Here is a 20066-nt window from a genome sequence, read left to right as displayed (position 1 = left end):
TGCACAACAGGTACCTGGTTTTCCAAACGCCCCCTCATTTGCATTTTGTTTTTCCTAGGCTCTTTCAAACAAATTACTCTGACCAATCTGATTCGAGTAGTTCGCCACCTTACAATCAGATTGTGCGCCCTTCGTTGGCTCCCCCGTGATGGCTCGACAATGAGAGTCGAGCGTGCTATTTGAACTCGCAAGCTTTTAGACCCCCCAGTGAGTACTGTGTACATTTATTTCTTCATAGGGTTCACCTCTCGGTGTCCCTTACTAATCCATGTGTGTCACGTCACCTACTTGGTTTTCGCGCATTGCTTATTATGTTTGCATCACAATTGCACTCGCAGGTTGCGCTAAATGCAGGTAGGCGTGCGTTGCATTTTGCGCACTCTGTGGGAAAAATGTTCGTCCACAATTATGAATAATAAACCATTTCTCTCATCTCCTTTCCTCCCCTCTCTCTTACCATGTACAGATACCCAGTGACTGCTTCCCAATAAGAATTGGACGTACAACAACTCAACCGAGAAGCACCACCAGTATTTCCGTCCTGGGCTGCACTTCCGCCGCACAGAGTGTCACTGGGAGCTGCAAGGTTTTTGCTGGAGGTTTGCCGAGGAGAAGATGTGGGTGTGGTGGAGAGCATGGAGCGTGGGAGTCGTCGCGCTGGCCGTGCTGGCGCTGCAAGCCACAGGTGTGCCCCGGAGGCTGATGCGCACAAACGTGTCAGGGAGAACCGGGAGTGGGAAGCCCGCAGGCGACACCAACGCGGGGAAAGTGGGGTCCCTTAAAAACACAGCTCGCTCCGTTGTCTCTATCGTTTATAGCCGCTGGGTAAGCCGGTAGCACATTGTTTAATGCTTACCACTGTGCCCGGTGGATTGTTGAAGTACCCACAGCTGCCCCTTCGTTTATGCAGAGTGTATGTTAATGTATCTCTTAATGGACCAACGAAGGAGATTTTCATTTCCTGGAGTCACGAGCTGTGAAATCAGCTGTACACTGAAATATGAGCAACAGTATTCCCGCGAATTCGCAGCAACCATGAGGTACATGGCTCAGGGTTCAGAGCACTGAGCCGACACAGCTGAGGTCCTGGATTCAAATCTGGGCATCTGCTGTTTATGATTAAACCATAATCTTCAGTGGAGCTCAGCCCAAGTCTGCATGTAATATTACATTTGGTTGGCGTTGGCTAGGACGCGTGTAACGGGTGGCGTGACTCCGGCTTTTGCAGGACGTGTTTAATGGGTGCCGTTGGCTAGGACGTGTGTAATGGGTGGCGTTAGCTAGGACGCGTATAACGGGTAATGTTGGCTAGGGCGTGTACAACGAGTGGCGTGTCTCCAGTATTTGTAGGATGCGTGTAACTTGGTGGCATTGGCTAGGACGTGTGTAATGTGTGGTATTGGCTAGGACGCGTGTAACGGGCGGTGTGTCTCTGGTGGTTGTAGCGGCCGAGCGGCCCGACAGCCTGCTGCTGGGAGCTGGGGCCAAGGGCAAAGCAGATGGCAAGAAAGACGCGGCCGGGACTGACGACGGAGACATCCCAGAGCCGCCCAGGAACCTTCTGTGCTACTGCAGCCAGCACTGCCCTCCGGAAAGTGTCAACAACACCTGCAGGTGAGGAGTGGCACTGGGCACCATGGGCCGTGCGATCCTCACGTCAAACACGCCACAGGCTCCTTTAATTCGCCGATAATGTATCTTTATCGCCAGGTGTATAAATACATGCTTGTACATGATAGGACAGCCGTTTGGCCATCATGCGCCGCTTTGCGTAGCTTCTGTCGGTGGGAGAGGCGATTATTTGGGATGATAAAAAGTTATGTTCAGCTCATGTGCAGCTTCCTTTGACGCTCAGTTCTTTAGGTATGAATCGCTTGGTTACACGAATGAGCATACTGATGTTAGGTATTCAATTATAGATTTCTGAGTCTGAACACCTCGTAAAGTAGGGAACGTACTTACAACGGCCTATAAAACCGGTTATGGTAAGCGTAAAATCTGGTTCTGTGTAGTGGATGATTACATTCATAACACGTGTTTTATATAGACACTTGAAAAGGTACTCGCATGAGTAAAGTGGTTGCCTTGGAGATGAGTTGTCAACTTTACAAACGCCTACACGGGGTCCGGCAGACGGAATAATGTAATGTCAAGGTGAGGTGAGGTCATCTCTGCAAGATACGGGAGCTCTCCTCTCTTATGGATGAGCTCTCTCCACCTACCCCAGTTTCCCACACGTAAAATATTGCAGAATTGTCTAACTGTGTCCACAGTGCCTGAAACTGAGTCTTGAGACTCGGTGAGACTTTCCTGGATAAGTAGAGACATTCATTCCTTCCAAAAATATTTTTTGTGTTTCACGTGTTATGAGCCAAGCCAACGATGTTTTCACCTATATAAATACTTTCCAATAGTAGGCCATTGTGTGCCTGCGTGATGGTCTAAAATTTGCCAAATTTGAAAATTGCCTGCCAATTACTCAATTGGGATTACACAAAGAAAACAGCACCCCTTGACTTGGAAACAACTGCAGACTGTGTCTGTGAAACATATAGCGTCTTCCGTCATGATGGTGCCGCGCTATTAGCACAGCACAAACACCACACGTGCTCAATTATAATCAATTGTGTGCCGACATCAGGGCGAGCGGCTACTGCTTCACGATCGTGGAGGAGGACGACGCCGGGGAGGTGATCACAACGGCCGGGTGCATCCAGCGCGAGGGCTCAGAGTTTCAGTGCCGGGTGAGAGCCTCCTCCTCGTGGCCCCCACGGAACCACGGTGCCATCGCCCACGCAGCAAACGCCCCGTGCCCCAGCACGCAGGGTTCAGCCGATCCGTGTAGACAGTCGCCACGTGATGCTTCACCTATCCTGTGATTCAACGAATTGTAATAATTTGGGACCACAATTCAACAATTCGTTTTTAGTTACAAACAAAATGTGCAATTATATCATTAAATTTCTTTTTTTTACCAAGAATTAGTTTTCCATGTTTTCATTCGGGCCAGCCAACACTGCTCAACCCAGCCTCTGCCCTCCTCCCACTCCCCCGCAGCCTCCAGTATGTGCGTACTGATGTCTTCCTCCTAAACAATCGTCATGCGTCGGTAGGCGCCGAGATGTTAAGATGGCTGCGCCACTCCAAAAATAATGCCACCAAAAAAAATAACATTCAACTAGACCAGGAGGCGTGCCAGGACTTTGAGCCCAAGCCATCATTGTTTTGCGCCTCGATGCCCATTCTGAGCAGCATTTTTAGTGAAGTTTTTTTTGTGGGCCCCATTTGACAGGACTCCCCCAAGTCCCGGTTCCGCAGGACCATCGAGTGCTGCGTGGAGGGCAACTACTGCAACAAGGATCTACGGCCAACGCTGCCTCCACCTGGGGCCTCCATCGGTGGGTGGACATAGCAACATTACCCCTAACTCCTCAACCCACATGCTTGCCACTCGGGCGGTTACAACATTCTTGCATGCCATTTTATTTGCTGAAATGAGCGCACATTGCGAAAGTGAACTAGCCATGATAATAAAACTGACAGTAGTAGAATCTGTATAATCTCCATTCGTGGATTTATTAGCATTGTGCCCACTTGTGTGTGAGTTTGCTCTGGGTTTCCAATTTTCCTTCCACCTACAAAATTATCACTAAAGAATTGGTATCTTGAGACTCAATATTTTCCTGAATAGTTTAAAGGACTGATTATATTGTAACAGTTGTAAAATATGAGTTGTATTCATCTTAAACAGAAGGAAGAAAGAGTTGTACACGTAATCATGTAGTGAATTTATCAGTGCTCATTGGCAAGCGTATTAGTCGGATTTGCATTGGCACGAGCCAAACTATTTTAACTCGCCATGAACGTCACTATATTATTAATTTAGTTTTTTTACGATTACCATCAAATGCTGTAGGCATTCATTGTGTTGCATCTTGGGTTACAATTTCTCTTTTGTTCCCTGCCATTATGATGTTTTCCCTCCTCGTTCTGTTTGTGTTCCCTCCCATTGGGTTCATTGTTTTTTGTGGTGCTGCGCTTGTCGAGAAAATTTCGGGACCCGTTGACCCACGTGCCACCACCGCTGTGCCGTTAGGTTTCCTGGACTCGAGCGTGCACCGCCTGGCCCTCTTCATCTCCGCTGCCATCTGCTTCATCGTCCTTGTCATTGTCATCGTCTTCATGTACTTGCGGTGAGGGCCCCCCACCCCTTCTCTGCTCTCCTTGATTTTGCCTTCACAGCTCAATAGGAGTCAAAATTCATTCATCCTCTCGATTGCCGCGTCATCGAGTTCAGATGGCCTTTTCATTCCGCCTTGTAGCTGCGCCGTACAGCTCTCCACAGTTTGGGACGGCTGTGTGTTGGGAATCTCTGCAGTCACGCGTGGTAAGCACGGCGACCACCAGCGCAGTGCCGAATCAACCGCAGCCACACGTCAGACTCGTAAGCCTTCTCCGAGACAATCTGCCTATTTGTGGCCTGTGTAAAGTTGTAACTTTTTTTTAATGAAGATGCCGGTCTGGTCCGCGTTCTGCCACCGTTGACTTTTGAATGTGATGGAGGCAGTTGCTGAGCGATGGGCACGCGTTGGTCCTTTGCTGTTGTCGCGATCGCTCGGTGGGTTTGCACAATGTCGGCTCATGTGTTTTATTTTTGTTGGCCATTAATAACGCTTGTGCGGTCACGTGCTCTCCTCTGCATGCGTGTGCGTGCGCGCAGATACAGGCGCCAGGAAGCGAGGCGCAGAGGACAGAAGTGGCCGGAGCGCGATGAGCTCATCATACCCCGCGGCAACACCCTGGAGGATCTCCTGGAGGAGTGCCAGAGTTCTGGCAGCGGCTCTGGGCTCCCCCTACTGGTATCTACTTCGGCTTCACACGCAAAGATACCCACTTGTAACATGACACACAACTCCAACGAATTAAAAGTCTGCCCATCCCATCAGGCATTTGTTTCCTGCCCTTCATGCATTTTCCTCTTGTGATGGGCTACCTCGTCATTTAGAGAATGTGTTGGATTTGTCTGTTTTGCTTTCCTGTTGAAATGCTTGTTTATTATTGTTATTATGATGATAATTGAGGACGGGTTACTAAATTACGTGCGATTAAAAACCTCCTCGGCTCTCCCCGCAGGTGCAGCGGACGATCGCGAAGCAGATAGCGCTGGTGCGGGAGATTGGGCGTGGGCGCTTTGGCGAGGTGTGGCAGGGCCGCTGGCGTGACGAGACTGTGGCCGTGAAGGTTTTCTTCACCACCGAGGAGGCCATCTGGTTCCGCGAGACGGAGATCTACCAGACGGTGCTCATGCGGCACGAAAACATCCTGGGTAGGCGGCAGAGTCGCGTCACGAGGGCACTCCTCAAGGTCACTCACAAGGCTTTGCTGTAACTACCGAAGCTTCACAATCGTGTGCACCAGCGCAGAACCCTCAGCCTGGGTGTCCAGCAACGGATAATAATTCATGTCCTGTACGGGTAGTACAGGACAGTCAAAATCGAGTTATATAATGTAGTGTGCAGCCCTTTGTTCATTGAAGGCCTCCCCATTCCCACACCTCTGATTAACACGGTTGGCTACGTATAGTGCGAAAGAAGTTCAAGATACATACGTGTTAGTCGTGCAGGATTTTTTTTACCATACTGCATCGCACCGGTCAGTGTAGGTTGGTGAAAGAGAGGGCCAGAACCAGTTAATTTATCACTGACCGTGGATGTGAACTGTGGCAACGCTCGTAGCGCAGTGCGCTCACCACTGTACCACTGCTCCCTCCAGAGTGTTTTATACAACACTAATAATAAGAGTGGCAGGGGTAGCCTTAATGTTCGGTGAGCTAAAATAAGTGAGGTTGAGATGCTATGGAAGTCTGGTGAGAATGGACTGTGGAGAAAAAATCTTCGTAATAGAATAAGAGGGGAAAATAAAGACAGGGCTATAAACAACAGAGGTTGGATTGTGCCAAGGAGAATTTCAAAAAAGGTGGCATGAGATACAAACACATGAGGGGGATCTTTTCGCAGTCATGGAAGATCCTGACAAAATAAATGGACCCTAGGTAAAGCGAATGTGTGGAAAAATTTAAATACAGTGCAAATGTTAAGGTGCAAGATATGAGGGTTTGACCGGTGTTGGGTCCATCACGCAGGCTTCATCGCAGCCGACATCAAGGGCACCGGTTCGTGGACGCAGCTGCTGCTGGTGACGGAGTACCATGAGAGCGGATCGCTGCGCGAGTATCTGCGCTCCTCCACCGTGGACGGCCGCGGTGCCCTTCGACTCGCCTACTCGGCCGCCTCGGGGCTGTGCCACCTGCACACCGAGATCCACGGCACGCGCGGGAAGCCAGGCATCGCGCACCGGGACCTGAGCTCACGCAGCCTGCTGGTGAAACGCGGAGGCACCTGCGTCATCGCCGGACTTGGCCTCGCGGCCAAGTACAACAGGTGGGTGCGCTCCGAGGCGGTGGCCGCTAGCTCCAAATTCTCGTGAGGGCCGTGCCGTAGCTGTCAACCTTGAGAGGCGCTCGCAAACAGCATTTTCCTAAACAATCCACGCGGCAATATGGGGGGTCCTTTGTGTTAACTTGTTATTCGTGTGTTGAGCGTGCTACGGGTGATTGTGGTAGTGCTGGTGATTGGTATAGATTGTGGTGGTGGCGGCTATGGTGGTCAAGGTAATGGTGATTACTGAAGTGCTCATGGCGGTAATTGCTGCCGTAGGTATGTATGTTAATCTTCTTTCTCACCGTACGAAGCCCAACGTGCTAATCAGGGGAAATTGCTGCTGTTGGCCTCATGCTCCTCGCAGTGAAACGAACGACGTGGACCTGCCGCCGACACCGCGGTTGGGCCTGCCCCGGTACTGCGCCCCCGAGGTGCTGGACGAGCGACTGCACAAGCCCAACTTCCAGGCCTACCTCATGGCCGACATGTACAGCATGGGGCTCGTCCTGTGGGAGGTGGCGCGCCGCTGCGTGTGCTCTGGTGCGTACTGCCAGCTGTCACAGACCTCAGGTGTGCCGGTTTGTGCATTCGTGGGGAACGGTAGTGTAGCGGTTCGCATGCTGTGAACCCGGTGGCCCAAGTTCGATTCCCGCTCACAGCCAACACCAGTGACAGTTATCTGAACCAATCCTGGGCCTACCCTAGGTCGACTCAGCCTCAAATGGGTACCTGGTGCAATGTGTAAATATTGCCAATGCAGAGACAAAGGCCAGGTGTGGTGTTGGATACCCACCCCTCTTTTTCCTGTGCCGGCCTTCAATAGTGCTCACTAACAGCACTTGCCCCAACAGTCTGATAAGGCTATACGGGGGATCTTCGTCTTTTTGTGCTGATGGTACTGACCCGGCTGGTGCCGTCACATGTCGTCACTCCGTGCAGGCACGGTGGAGGAGTATCAGCCTCCCTTCCACGACATCACCTCGGCAGAGCCTTCATACCAGGAGATGCGGGATGCCGTGTGCGTGAAAAGGTTGCGCCCCCTGCTGCCCAACCGCTGGAACTCTGATGAGGTGACTCCTCCGCAACCTGTGTCTCATAAACCTTCGCTTACACACATAAACATGCCCCGTGTCCATGGCCACTGGGATGCATGCTGCACCAGCCAGTGGCTTGAACTAGGTTCACTAGCTCAGCCCACGTTTCCATAGCAGCCCTACCAGGCCGACCTGACACCAAGCAGGCTTGGGAAATGGGCTTGGGAACACACTTTGTCTTGGATGCTCCACGTTTTTTTTTTAACCTGGGTCATCTTGCACCAATCTTAACATCACAGGGTCACCACAGAAATTGGATGCTTCATCCGTGACATGACATCACTCGCATTCTTTAACCTCAGAATTGTTGTAGTGTTACGTACAAGAGAATACATTTACAAACAATCTGACAAAAGTCTTGCCCAACCCCCAAGCACAGTTAAAACCTGGAGTTGGAGCACTGAGCTAGGATCGATCCCCGGTTCTCATGCGGGCAGCCACCTGTGATAAATCTGGGTCCTCAACTGTAGCAAGTCGCGATGGTCTCAGTCCGATGACCAATGGGTTTTACAAATCACCTAACATCACCGTGCAGCGCTGCAACGTGCCAGGTGACTGAGCCATGCTACCTGTCCATCTCCCCCCCTCCCCTCCCGCACGCGTGCAGGTCTTGCGGACGCTGGCGAAGGTGATGGCCGAGTGCTGGGCCCACAATCCGTCGTCGCGGCTCACCGCCCTACGCGTCAAGAAGACCCTCGCAAAGATGGCGGAGGCGCAGGATGTCAAGATCTGACGGGCCGCCTCCTCTGCGCATGCCGAGGAAACAAAAACAATATTAACCTGATTAACTTTTAAAAGCTATAACAAAGCTACAAGATTTTTTTCCCTTGGTTTTAATATTTAAATATCTAATAGTTGGCATTTTCTGCACGATCTCAAGTGGAGGGCAAAAGACATTTTACGTTGAAGCATTTTTTCCCATCAGCAAAATGTTGCCGTTGAAGCCCCGCTGCCCATTGTGCGTGGTCCAGTCGGTACATATCTGCGAGTTGATCATGTGACGCAGCACTGACACACAGTGCGGTGAAATAACATTTGCTTTTGCTCGGCTCTGCATTTGTCCACTGCTGGATGTTCAAGGAAAACTGTGCTTTTTTTTATGAAGTTCTGCCTCTGCAAGTTCCTTTGCGATAAAAACCAAAAACCCAACAGTTGAGAGATAGCACGAAGACGGTGAAGATGGATGAATCCCAAAGTGGTGCCTGCCTTTCAGTTGGTTTCAGTGTCATCTTTGGTGGCATGACTTCCGCCGCCGATTCAAGTCATAGCCGTGCTGGAGAGGTTACTACGTGCAACTCGGTTGTGCTGGTGTGTTCGCAGTTTCGTTCCGGTGGATTATTGTTTCGGGCACTAGTGGAAACACCTTGGGCTACAGGCCTGTATGGTGACTGAATGATTTATTCCCGTTTTCTTTTTTGTAGCCTTTAGATTGTTCTACAATGCCTCGCTGTTTATTAACTTCCTCCGTAATCACTGCAAAAGCCTGCAAACTTCCGAAAGAAGAAACATGAATCATTGGAAAGTCATTCAAAAGTTGTACTCCGTGACACCGAGTGAACCCCGAACTCATTCTGGGTTTTGTTTAATTCTTCCACAGCACTGTAAACGGTCAACTGTTTTTATCGTCATTGCATCGAACGAAAACTCCCTTCTGAAAACTGGAAATGGACCTTATACTTGAATTACATTTTCCTGGTCATGCGTTTTAAGGCCATTACAGACGTCAACATAGAGCTCGGGTTTTGTTTCAACACCTTCAAGCCGAGTAGCCGCGTTTCGTATTTCCTGCCAGGAGTTTGGCGATGACAGCTTCGTGTTTGGTCTGTCATGTGGAAAACGTCATTTGACATAACTTGTGAGGTGGCATTCGGTGAAAAAAAATTGCTGCAGTGTTTTTGTTTTTTATTGAATTTTTTTTTCCATTAGTGAAAAAAACACGTTTGCTTTCAACATGGAACACTTGCCCTGGAATTGTTGTTAGTCGATGTGAGAGCTCAAATGGTGCTTGGCAGTGGGATTGTTCCAGCAGCTGTTGTCGGTTTACTGGCCTTTAGTGAGGCTGATTGACCTCTCCAAAATAGTTTTTTTTGGGTTAGATCGCATCAATATAAATGTGTTGTTAAACCCACCACCACCCAAACACAGTCGTTACTAGTTCAGCACACAGTAACGAATTGGCACGTTTTGCTTACATGACAAACCTTACTAATTGGCTGTGCCGGGTGGTGGCGGGTTTAAAGACACATTTATGCGATCTCACCCAAAAACCTCTATTATAGATACTAATTTTGGTCGCGAAAGCCTGTGTTAAACCGAGTGACCTCTGTGTGTGCACCAGGTAGCAGCCCGCTTCGGTGGCAATGTAAACTAAGCGGGTGCACTCCCTCTCCTTTTCAACCTTCAGCACGAAATAGCAATTTGTGTTCGAGGCCACAGACATTTAAATGATTCTGTGAACTGTTGAACTTTGCATTTGAGTTAATTTCGTTTGTTTCAAACATGATCCCGTTTTGTCGGTTGCTCAGCTATTTTACCAGCTCGATCCGTGGTGCGTGAGCAGAGCAACAACAAAACAACAAGTGCATCGATATTGCAGAGAACGAGTTACAGGGTTCCTTCAGGAATATTGCACAACTAACACAGGGGGTATTTAACGGTCGTAAACAAAACACATGAAAATATTTTAAAAATCGGAGCAAGAGGGCGCCAGAAAAAAGTAGGTGCAAGTAGCAAAGTTTGAGCAAAATGGCATTTTAATAGGAATAATTAGGCACTTGTGAGGCGACAGGAGGGAGTTTGAGGAACCGAGTGGTTACTTATGTAATTGGTGGGTTTGTTCTAAGAGGACCTTTATGATGAAAACAGCCCATTGATGGTCTCTCCGGGTATCCAGGGGGAAGAGATTTGCGTGAATGTACAGGTTGCAGTGATGAGTTGTATAGGGCGCGTCGAGAGCAAAACGGAGATCGGAGTGACATGTATGGATGTTGAACTTCTTCGGCATCGTACGTAGCCAAGCGTGCTAATCGGATGTGTGGATGTAATGGAGTGAGACGTTTTAATGTAGATTCAGAAGCTCTGCAGTAATAGTGTGTGCAACACAGTACCAACGCACCAGCGCTTAGCACCGTTCTTGCCAAACGATTCACCTTGGACTGGATTGTGAAACAAATGTGTGTCGTGGTCTCTTGTTATTTCAGATTGTTATTGTGCTAACTACCCTGTTTGTGTGTGTATGTACGTGTTTCCGCTTTTCTGTTCAACCTGCTTTTGTGAACTTACGTTCGAGTGTAAAATGTTGATGAAATTGTATTGAATTGGCACTTGCTTTGAATAATACATTGTCCTTTGAGCTCCTTTACTCGACCCTTACAAATGTTAACATGCGCACACAGCGAATAACGCGAATACGACTGCGATGTCGAACTCCGCTTACATCCAACCCTTCCTGGAGTTAGTGCAGTGTGTGCGTGCGTATATGTGCCCACATTGTAACTATACTATTCAATTCCGTCAAGTTAAGAAATTATTCAGTATCTGATCACAACGGTCAAGCAGATTCAACGTGGTGTCGTGAGCTTCAGTTTTTCAGGAAATCCCTCAACATTGCCTGGCAACTCGTGCTCAGTGCTCTGAAAGGAAAACCTATCCTGCAGCAAGCACCGTGGTGACATCACCACCCCCCTGCTTTCGATTTCTCTTGCTGGTTTTGTTTTTGCGTCTTTAATTGCTCGAAGCACCCACCACGTGACCACGGTTTAAATTAGGTCCCCGCGGTGGAAAATTGCAAACGAATTCCCAAGTTTACTTTCACATGCAACACGCAATGGTACTCTACGCTATTAAAGCTAATACGATTGTAAGACGGGAATGAGAGCGAAACGGGAATGAGAGCGAAACGGAAATGCTTACCTTGGCCCCCTGCTCCTGTAGCCCCATGCATGCGCGGGGGGACAAACGCAGAGTCGGTTACCGGCTCCGGGAGCGCCGCGGGGGCCTTCACTCCCCCGCGTTCGTCTGCCAGGCATGAATGAGAGCGCACCACGTGGTGTTGTATCATGTACATAGGACTTGTATTATTTTATATAGAGTTTGTATATTTTTTCACTATTGGTTTATAGTTCGTATAACAGTTTGCGTAGCTGCATTTCCAAAGACCGAGGTGGGAGGGGAGGGAGGGAGGAATTTAATAGTTGAAAAAAAGCACGTTGGCCATTTGTAAAGCAAACCTTTCAGTGACATCTGATTTGATGTACTATTAAGCGGTGCACACGTAGGCATGTTTTCGCCGAGTGTTTTATACCAATCGTGTCTTGGGATATTCTCAAACTTGAATCCTAAGTCTCATCCTGGTCACGTTTCTTGGTTATCAATATTTATCAAATCGGACGTGAACATGCCCAAATGCATTAATGCCACCACACCTCGTATCACTTCTGCCAGATCCTTTAGCTCTTTCAAATCCAACATTTGACCGCAGATATCTGTTCTTCCAGTATCCTGCTGAAGGAGTTTTCCCTTGGTGTGTACCACAATGTTTGCTGGGTAGAGATTTTGCTGGGTACGTTTAGTACTATGCATATTGCCTTATATGCAAATTAGGCAACTGCACTCTGCACGCTCCTGATGATGAGGAAAATGATTTGGATATGTGGGTCATGGGGAGGCACGAAGAGGGACTTTGAGAGTCACAAAAGTACATTTGCTGAAAAAGGAGTGACTAATATGATATAATTGTCCAGTGTGTGTGTGTATACAGCAGAAGAGAAAGTAATTTCAGAACGGCTGACTGATTTTATATCTGAATACAGACCTTGTTATTATATTCAGCATTGTATTGTGTTCTTTAAAATAAAGCATGAAGCATTGGCGTTGCTAGCTCATGCTGAGAAAAGTGCATACCGTTTATTGAAAAAATATATACTATCTTACAAAAGCATAACGTTGTCCATGATGAGCATTAATCCGGCAGCTCTGGTGCAGCCACTGGGTGTCAGAGTACAAATCCGTTATTGCCTATAAAAGTCGTAAAGTTCCGACTGTATATTTGCAGGCACAGTGCTCTCCTTTGTCACGGTTGTATTGTGAGGGGTGGTCTTATTGGGATATACTGCACCAGCACTGTGTGACGTGCGCTTGTTTTGAGTGACCAGCCACGTGGATAACCAAACATCTGATGAGATTTGAGGCGGGGCCTGCAGGCTGATGCTCTTTTTGGCTAAAATGTTCTGGTGTCTCCATAAATGACACACATCACCGAGGGAGGGCATTGTGTTGTGCTCATTTTGTCAAGATGTGGCATCTAGCCCCGAGTCTATGAATGTATCTGTCCATTAACATTGGGCACCCAACAAATCACTCTGCTTCTACAAACTTGCATTGATGGCTGATCATTTTAAATGCCTTGAGCAGCAGGGCATCGGGTCTGAACCACGTGCCAATGCAGTGCCTGTACGTGGGTCCTGAACAAAGCCCAGTGTCAAAAGCTTCTGAATCTCAAAATCGAATTTGCTTACATTTCAGACGTTTCAACTATCCCTGGAAATGATTGTTGCATGCGAGCTGACGCTAATGAGATCAACAAAAAAGAAATACAGCTGAATAAGTTGATTTGCTGTGGTTATTATGGGTGTGTTCATCTGGAGGTGTGGTGATCTCTGGATAAGTGATGTCAACGTACTATTGCTTGAATATTAACCCAACACGTCAAAACGTCATCTCTCGCTCCACCAGTCAGCCCTTACTGTTATCCATTATCGGTCGTGTCTGACGTTACATTAATTTACCTGATGCAGTTTTGCTTTGATGAATAGTGGGTGATCATGTGACGATGACTGTACTGCAGTGGAGCGGAGTGAACCCCCATCTGTTATCCCCCTTTCAACTACAGCTCCACACTTTCCACTTGGCTGCCTTCGGATCTTTAATTCAATGCCTTTTTATGCTGCCTCAAGTATCAAGTAAATGTTTTAACATGCACCATTAACGGACGTATATATAAACGATATATCCCCCCCCCCTCTTATAAATATGTGAACACATAAAAGCAACACGTTACGTTGGGCCCATACTGTAATTACTCTGCTGTATGAATAGTATTGGAATATGTTATACGCCGTGTAAAATGCGATGTACAGTTCCGTGCTCACGTTGCTCATGAATCTCCGTGTGTGTGAAGCCCGTACTGCTGGTGCCCGCTTGCCTTGGCATCATTTACACCCCACGTGTGAGTCGCCTGCAGACTGTTATTTGACATTACCCTTAATTTTTGTTTAGTTTTTTTTAAAAGGATACTGTAATAATAATAAATGTTTGCTCATTTTCTTTTGACCCCCCCACGTGTATCTATTATCTGCTGATGAGAAGTGATAGAGAGGAGTAAGAATAATGAGGGTACTGCATTAGGATGTTTGCCATTAACGAGTGCTTGGCGAATTGGAAGAAACCAGAGTACCCGGAGAGACTGCCAAATATGAGAGGATGAAACTCAAAGATCCGCACACAAATTAAGGAATTCCTGTACTTGCTTTTGCTGGCCAGCTCACAGCCGAGGCAAAACCACTTGGTATTTCCATTCTCTCGTCTGAGTACTAACCAAGTGCAAGCCGGCTTAACCTCCCGGAGGGAACGAAATCTGACACATTTTGGGTGATTCTTTTACATACGTGTGTCAGTCCGCTTGTGAATGATGACGTTCATTTGCCACGATCGGTCACGGAGGTTGTTCGACCATACTACACCGCGCTGGTCAAGCCCAGGACCACCAGTTGAATTGTTGCAAGCGGCGCAATGTGTGCTGTGAGCCACCGACTGTGGACACCGCCAGCAGCGGCCGCCTTAAACAGTACAGACAGTCGTCGACTTACGAACACCCGCACTTACGAACCAGCTTCCATGACGTTTTTTTACGTTTACTTAAAACGCGAGCTCTCGCTTGCAAACTGAACCATGTCACTATTTTGTTCAGCTGAGCGATCCTCAGCGAGATGTAAATTAGTCAGCCTCGTGCTGGGCGTGAGTCTTCGTGTGTGCAGATTACTGTATTCCTACTTACGAACCGTTCTACCTACGAACGGGTCTTAGGAACGAATTGTGTTCGTCAGTCGAGGACTGCCAGAATTGAATTGCGGGGGGAGCAGCGCCACCGCGAGGACCCCGCGGTGGCGCTGCTCCGCTGCCACCTGCTGGGCGCTTTGAATGAGCGACGCGGCTGGGGTCGCGCCTCTCGAGTGGCCACCACGGGGGGAGGCAAGCGCACGGATTGATTGATCGTGGTTGTGACGGAAGCAAGCGCAGCGATGTCCAGTTCAGATCAGCACCGACGCAGTGTTCTAGTTTACAGTCCTGAGCCGCTGGTGGAAAGTCCACATTCCTACGGCGAGCTGAGCAACAAACAACATGGATTTAGAGTCACAAGCCATTCTAAACAGTTGTCATTTTACCATTCTCAATCGACCGTTGTATGATGGCCCTTTTTAATTGTAAACATATCCAGTAAGGGTTGTTGTTGAAATTGAGACTCACCGCTGATGTTAGCCGTGGCCGATAATCGAGCTCGCAACCGCGTGCGGTCAACCATTGCACCATCGGACCACCGGAGTGACGGCGCCAAAGAGGACCGTACAACTTGATCCTCCCCCACCTCTCGCCAATGCTGACGCTGTCGCAGCAACGTGCGGATCTGCCGATGACCGCCAGGTGGCAAGCGGATACCTCACTCGCAGCTTCGCGTGGGCTCTCGGAGAAGCCCCCCAAAACCGATCCACGCGAAGCAATTGGCAACATGAAATATGTCTTCCTGTTCGTGGATGAATTTTTGAAAAAAAAATTCTCAGCTGTCTTTCTGTGGTTTAGTTTGTTGTCCTTCCCCGCAACCTCCGATTAGCACGATTGGCTACGTACGGTGCGAAAGAAGTTCAGCATACATCTCGGAAGCTCAGCAGGCCTGAGCCTGGATAGCGCTTGGATGTAAGAACACAACGCACCCCGGGTTGTCATAGGCGGCTGTGGAGTTGCTACGTTATGTGCAGTGCATAAAACAACAACATTGTTCTACTGTACTCCTTTGCTCCCACGTCTTTGTCTCCCCTGGCTTCAACGCGCACTGAGCAGAGTGGTGAAGAACGGTAAAATAACCCCCGAGATCCTCACAACTCGCACGGTGTGGAGAGGCCCTCATCCACCAGTGGATTCGTTTAATGCACATTACGTTTTGTGTCAGCTGGCCAGGGATTAGGCGAAGACGTTGCCCACCTCCGATGAGCACGGTTGGCTAAGTACGGTGCGAAAGAAGTTCAAAATACTGTACATACATTACCGACAGCATCCGGCGGCATGTGTGCAAGCCGGTCTGACTGCCGAAGAGGCGTGGAAAGGTAAAACCGGGCGAAAGTTTGCCTGCCTCGACGGACATCACTGGACATTTTTGGCCCCATGAATTCCAGCCTGGCGACCACTTCCAGTAGGGGGAGCAGTGACATCAGCCACGATTGCTCATGAATTGGCTCTGGCTACCTGCCCCCTCCCCTCCTTGGGCTCTTTGGCTGTCCCCTTTGGTGGCAACCGTTTTTTTTAAACTTAAATCTTAAAACATAATTGATAGGGTATGGGTCGCTATGGAATGCCTTGTTGACAAGAAAATGTACAACAGCCAAACTGTATTGTTAAAGACTAAGGGAGGAAAACACTAAATAGACGCAGTGTATTCCATCACCTATGTTGTTCATTTAAGTCAGAATGTGTGTTGTCATCTGCTGTATACCTGCTACTATGTTTGTGTACAAGTGGCTTTGCGTGGTGATGCGGCTCGAACTATTTTGGTCAAAGACAAAAACTAAGCAAATGGCTCTTCTTCTTTGAAAGGTTGCCGTCCCCCGGGCTACGGTATTGAGATGACTTTTACAACCGGGTAGGAGCGCTTTGAAAGTAGAAGGCTCCTTATCGAATACCCGGGAAGACTCGGGCTTAAGTAAATTACAGCGGCTCGGAAAATGGCAGTTTGTAAACCAAACAAAAAAAATGTGAAATTTTCCAAAAATATAAAATTATTAATTTAAATTAAATTAACAAGCATTGAAAAACGTATTAAACTTAAACGTATGTTTGCCCGTAATGTTTATTACTTTCTAAACCTCATTGTGTGCAGTTAACATAGGACGTTAAAGCCCATACGCTTAGCAAACACTTTCTTTACTGAAGAAAGATCCAGGGAGCACAGCGACAGTCCCTCCTCCAAGCGACGTGTCGTGCTGCTGCTGCTTCTCTGTTCGTCGAGAGGGCACTTGGCACTCACGCGCCTTTGCCCATTGGGGAAATATATTCCTCTTTAATTCGAACCCTGTGATGACCACACATCACCTCGTGTGCCGTTCCGGCCTTCATAGGTGCCCACGAACAGCACTTGTCCCAACAGTCTTTTAGATCAATACGGGGGATCTTTCTCTTGATTTATTTTACGAAATACACCTTAAAAGTACCCTAAAGAGTCACCGCCTATATGTATACATTGTATATGTAAGGCACATTACGGGTAGGGGCGTGTCACTTACAGGAGACCCACACAATTATTGGAACTTTAAACACATTAAACGCGTAAAAACATGAAGGCGGTGGCTTGAGCAAGGCCTTCGTCCAGCAGTAGATTGACCATGGCTGCCGCTGATGACGACAAAAACATTAAAGCGGACACCGACGTGAGGGCCATTCCCATGCGTGGCGGGGGCCCCCGTGGGCCCGCTGCGCGTGGCGCCGGGGGTCAGGCGCCCTCGTGGCGGCAGTGGCGACGGCTGCTGCGGGGCCATCCCCAATGTCGTCGTCGTGGCGCCCATCATCCGACTGAGCCTCGCTCCAATTAAAACCGCGGGAGTTTTAAGTTGCTATGTCGGTGTGTGCGCGTGTGCGTGCTCGCTAACAGCACTTGCCCCAACAGTCTGTTAAGGCTCTGCTTGGGGCAGGATCTTTGTGTATACGTGCGTTCGTATTGTCTGGGAGCGGTAGTGTAGCGTGAGCGCGCTGCGCTACGAACCTGGCGACCCGAGTTCGATTCTCGCTCACGGCCAACACCGGTCCTGGCCTACCCATAAGTCGTCTCATCCTCAAATGAGTACCTGGTGCGATGAGTAAACATCGCCATTGGGAACGTGGTGTTGGCCACCCACCCCCTCGTGTGCCCTTCCGGTCTTCATAGGTGCCCGCTAACAGCACTTTCTCCAACAATCTGTTAGATCAATACGGGAGATCTTTCTCTTTTGCGTCCGTATCCCTGCATGGTACATGTGGTACGTTTCAGATATTAAATGTACATTTTAGCGCGACCTAACGGAGGTTTTCAGAGCACGTTAATTTTCGTTTCAGTGGATTTGTCGCTAACAGCGCATAGACACGAGTCTGGATTAACACAGTAGGGCTTTCCGCTTGCAAGCCTTAACGAACAATGATTTACATCACACATTGGAAACTAAGCATATTGAAGCCTGCTTAGTTCACTGGATGTGAGACTACTTACGTATGTATGTAGAGTATATGATGTTGCACTTATTTCGCTGTGATGTGGCCAGGACGTGACAGTACAGCAATTGATGATGATTAAATATCGTTTGTACGGACATTATGGGTGTTACCCCCCTCGTATGAGTGGGATAAACCTGACACCCCGGTTTCCTCCTACTTGTCTGTACACACACTTATTTGTGCAATTTTGGAAACTTCCAAATACAACTCGATGATTGTGTAAAGAAGATAACTTTTGTTGCCAAAAAACGTAACATTTAATCAATTGCTGCGCATTTATAAAAACAAAAAACAAATGTTTGCCGTGTTTGTTTTTGAAGATCACGTGGACGCCGGGATGGTCATTGAGAATTGTCACTGCATGCTAAATAAGTCGTGCAATTTGATCCATTGGGTCAAGTTTCAAAGTGAGAGGCTCACTTAACGGACAGAGATTTTCCAAATTGTAAGAATGAACTTTGATGTTACTTCCAAATCGTAAGCATTGTACATTTTAAATTCTGTTCTTTTTTATAAATCAGTCTTTAAGAATGCAAATTAGTGTAAAGACCGTCGCTTAAATAAAGTGTCAAGACACTTCACATGGGAGGCAATAGCAGTGTTCGATAGTGGCGTCACATGTTCTTGTGACTTGCAAACACGATTGCAACAACATCAATGCTTATTAGTTTAACAATTCACGGTGAGGACTGAGAGGAGCCGTGACTTTAAGTTCGTGCGACATTATTTTCTTAAACGTATTTCTCAGATGTGGTACTGAGTGACCATAACAGCAATTCAATCAACATCCTAATCATTATCGCTCCAATTCGCCCAAGTCAGTTTACAATAATAACTTGTATTGATAATAGCTTACTGTTGTTACGTGAAACGTAGCACCTACGAGATAGGCTTGCTGCTACAAGGACGAAATTCACTCATGGTTTCAATTGATTTAAAATCACACGAGGACTCAATAAGATAACATCTCTTTGTCAAGGGAGATGGTGTCCAGGGATACTGATGATGGTGACGACGACGACGATCATGATGATGCATACATATGACCCGTGATTATTACTGAAGCTGTACAGACTCAGCCTCGGATAATGATGATGATGCTGATGATGATCACGACTGGGGCTATGTGCATGTGGCCCAGTTATAGCTCGTCAGCTGTGGCACGGTTTCCTAGATGCAGGCACGCGGAGAATTCACCTCGGCGCCCGCCACGCGGTTCCGTGCCGAGCGTCAGGCGCGGACACGAGAACGTGCGGCGCGGAGTGGCGGGAGGGCTCTCGGCTCCCCCCACCCCCACCGATCGCCTCCTCTCCCTGCGACCCTAACACCAGCACCCCCACGCCCCTGCCATCTCTCTACCCCCACCCCCTGCTATGTCCTGTCGTTCATCTCCACCCCCCTCCGACGTTCTACCCCCCACCCCATCCTTCCAAGGTCCACACGCGTGAGCACTCATCCCAGCCCCCTCTCCCAGGCGTGTCTCCACGAGAGACTGGGTGGATATGTGTGTGTGCGCATCTACGGAGGGGAGCGGTGGGGAAGCGGGTAGCGCTACGCTGCGCTACGAACCCGGCGACCGGTGTTTGATTCCCGCTCACGGCCAACACCAGTGACGATTATTTGAACCGGTCCTGGGCCTCCCCTAGCTCGACTCAGTCTCAAATGAGTACCTGGTGGGGTGTGTAAACATCCCTACTAGGGAGACAAAGGCGGCCGGGCGTGGTTTTGGTCATCCACCCCCTCGTGTGCCGTGCTCGCTAACGGCACTTGCCCCAACAGTCTGTTCAGGCTATGCGGAGGATCTTTGACTTTTAATCTTTTTTTATATACGGTAAAGTTGCGGACAACAATGGTGCGTGCCCGTCTTGCACACGTTGTAGAGACGGCACAGGTGACTGCTACATCTGCTGTTGTGCTAATGTTGGGCTATGCTCCTGACATTGCTGATTGCAAGAGCCTCACAGCTGCTGTCGGGCCGTGATCATATCGCACGTCTCCATGACCTGAAACCTTCAAGCTTTGC

The 20066-nt window shown here is 48.5% G+C and overlaps 1 protein-coding gene across 4 annotated transcripts in view; it reads left to right on the top strand.

Annotated features, from left to right (window-relative positions):
* LOC133350745 (bone morphogenetic protein receptor type-1B-like) overlaps nt 1-13858 on the top strand; it is a 47932-nt gene extending 34074 nt beyond the window's left edge. For 3 of the 4 annotated variants that reach the window (XM_061565462.1, XM_061565461.1, XM_061565463.1), the window contains exons 2-12: nt 467-685; nt 1446-1614; nt 2642-2744; nt 3293-3398; nt 4097-4193; nt 4721-4859; nt 5134-5326; nt 6143-6440; nt 6805-6980; nt 7380-7510; nt 8142-13858. In XM_061565462.1, the coding sequence (XP_061421446.1) occupies nt 616-685; nt 1446-1614; nt 2642-2744; nt 3293-3398; nt 4097-4193; nt 4721-4859; nt 5134-5326; nt 6143-6440; nt 6805-6980; nt 7380-7510; nt 8142-8267 (1608 nt within the window). In that variant the 5' untranslated portion in view covers nt 467-615 and the 3' untranslated portion in view covers nt 8268-13858. The remainder of the gene's footprint in view (nt 1-466; nt 686-1445; nt 1615-2641; nt 2745-3292; nt 3399-4096; nt 4194-4720; nt 4860-5133; nt 5327-6142; nt 6441-6804; nt 6981-7379; nt 7511-8141) is intronic. The other variant, XM_061565464.1, reaches the window with a different exon arrangement.
* The last annotated feature ends 6208 nt before the right edge of the window (nt 13859-20066 follow it).

This window comes from Lethenteron reissneri, chromosome 34, assembly GCF_015708825.2.
Source record: "Lethenteron reissneri isolate LAM-NWPU_2019-01 chromosome 34, ASM1570882v1, whole genome shotgun sequence".
Taxonomy (NCBI): domain Eukaryota; kingdom Metazoa; phylum Chordata; class Hyperoartia; order Petromyzontiformes; family Petromyzontidae; genus Lethenteron; species Lethenteron reissneri.
This window is presented reverse-complemented; position numbering and strand designations above follow the sequence as displayed.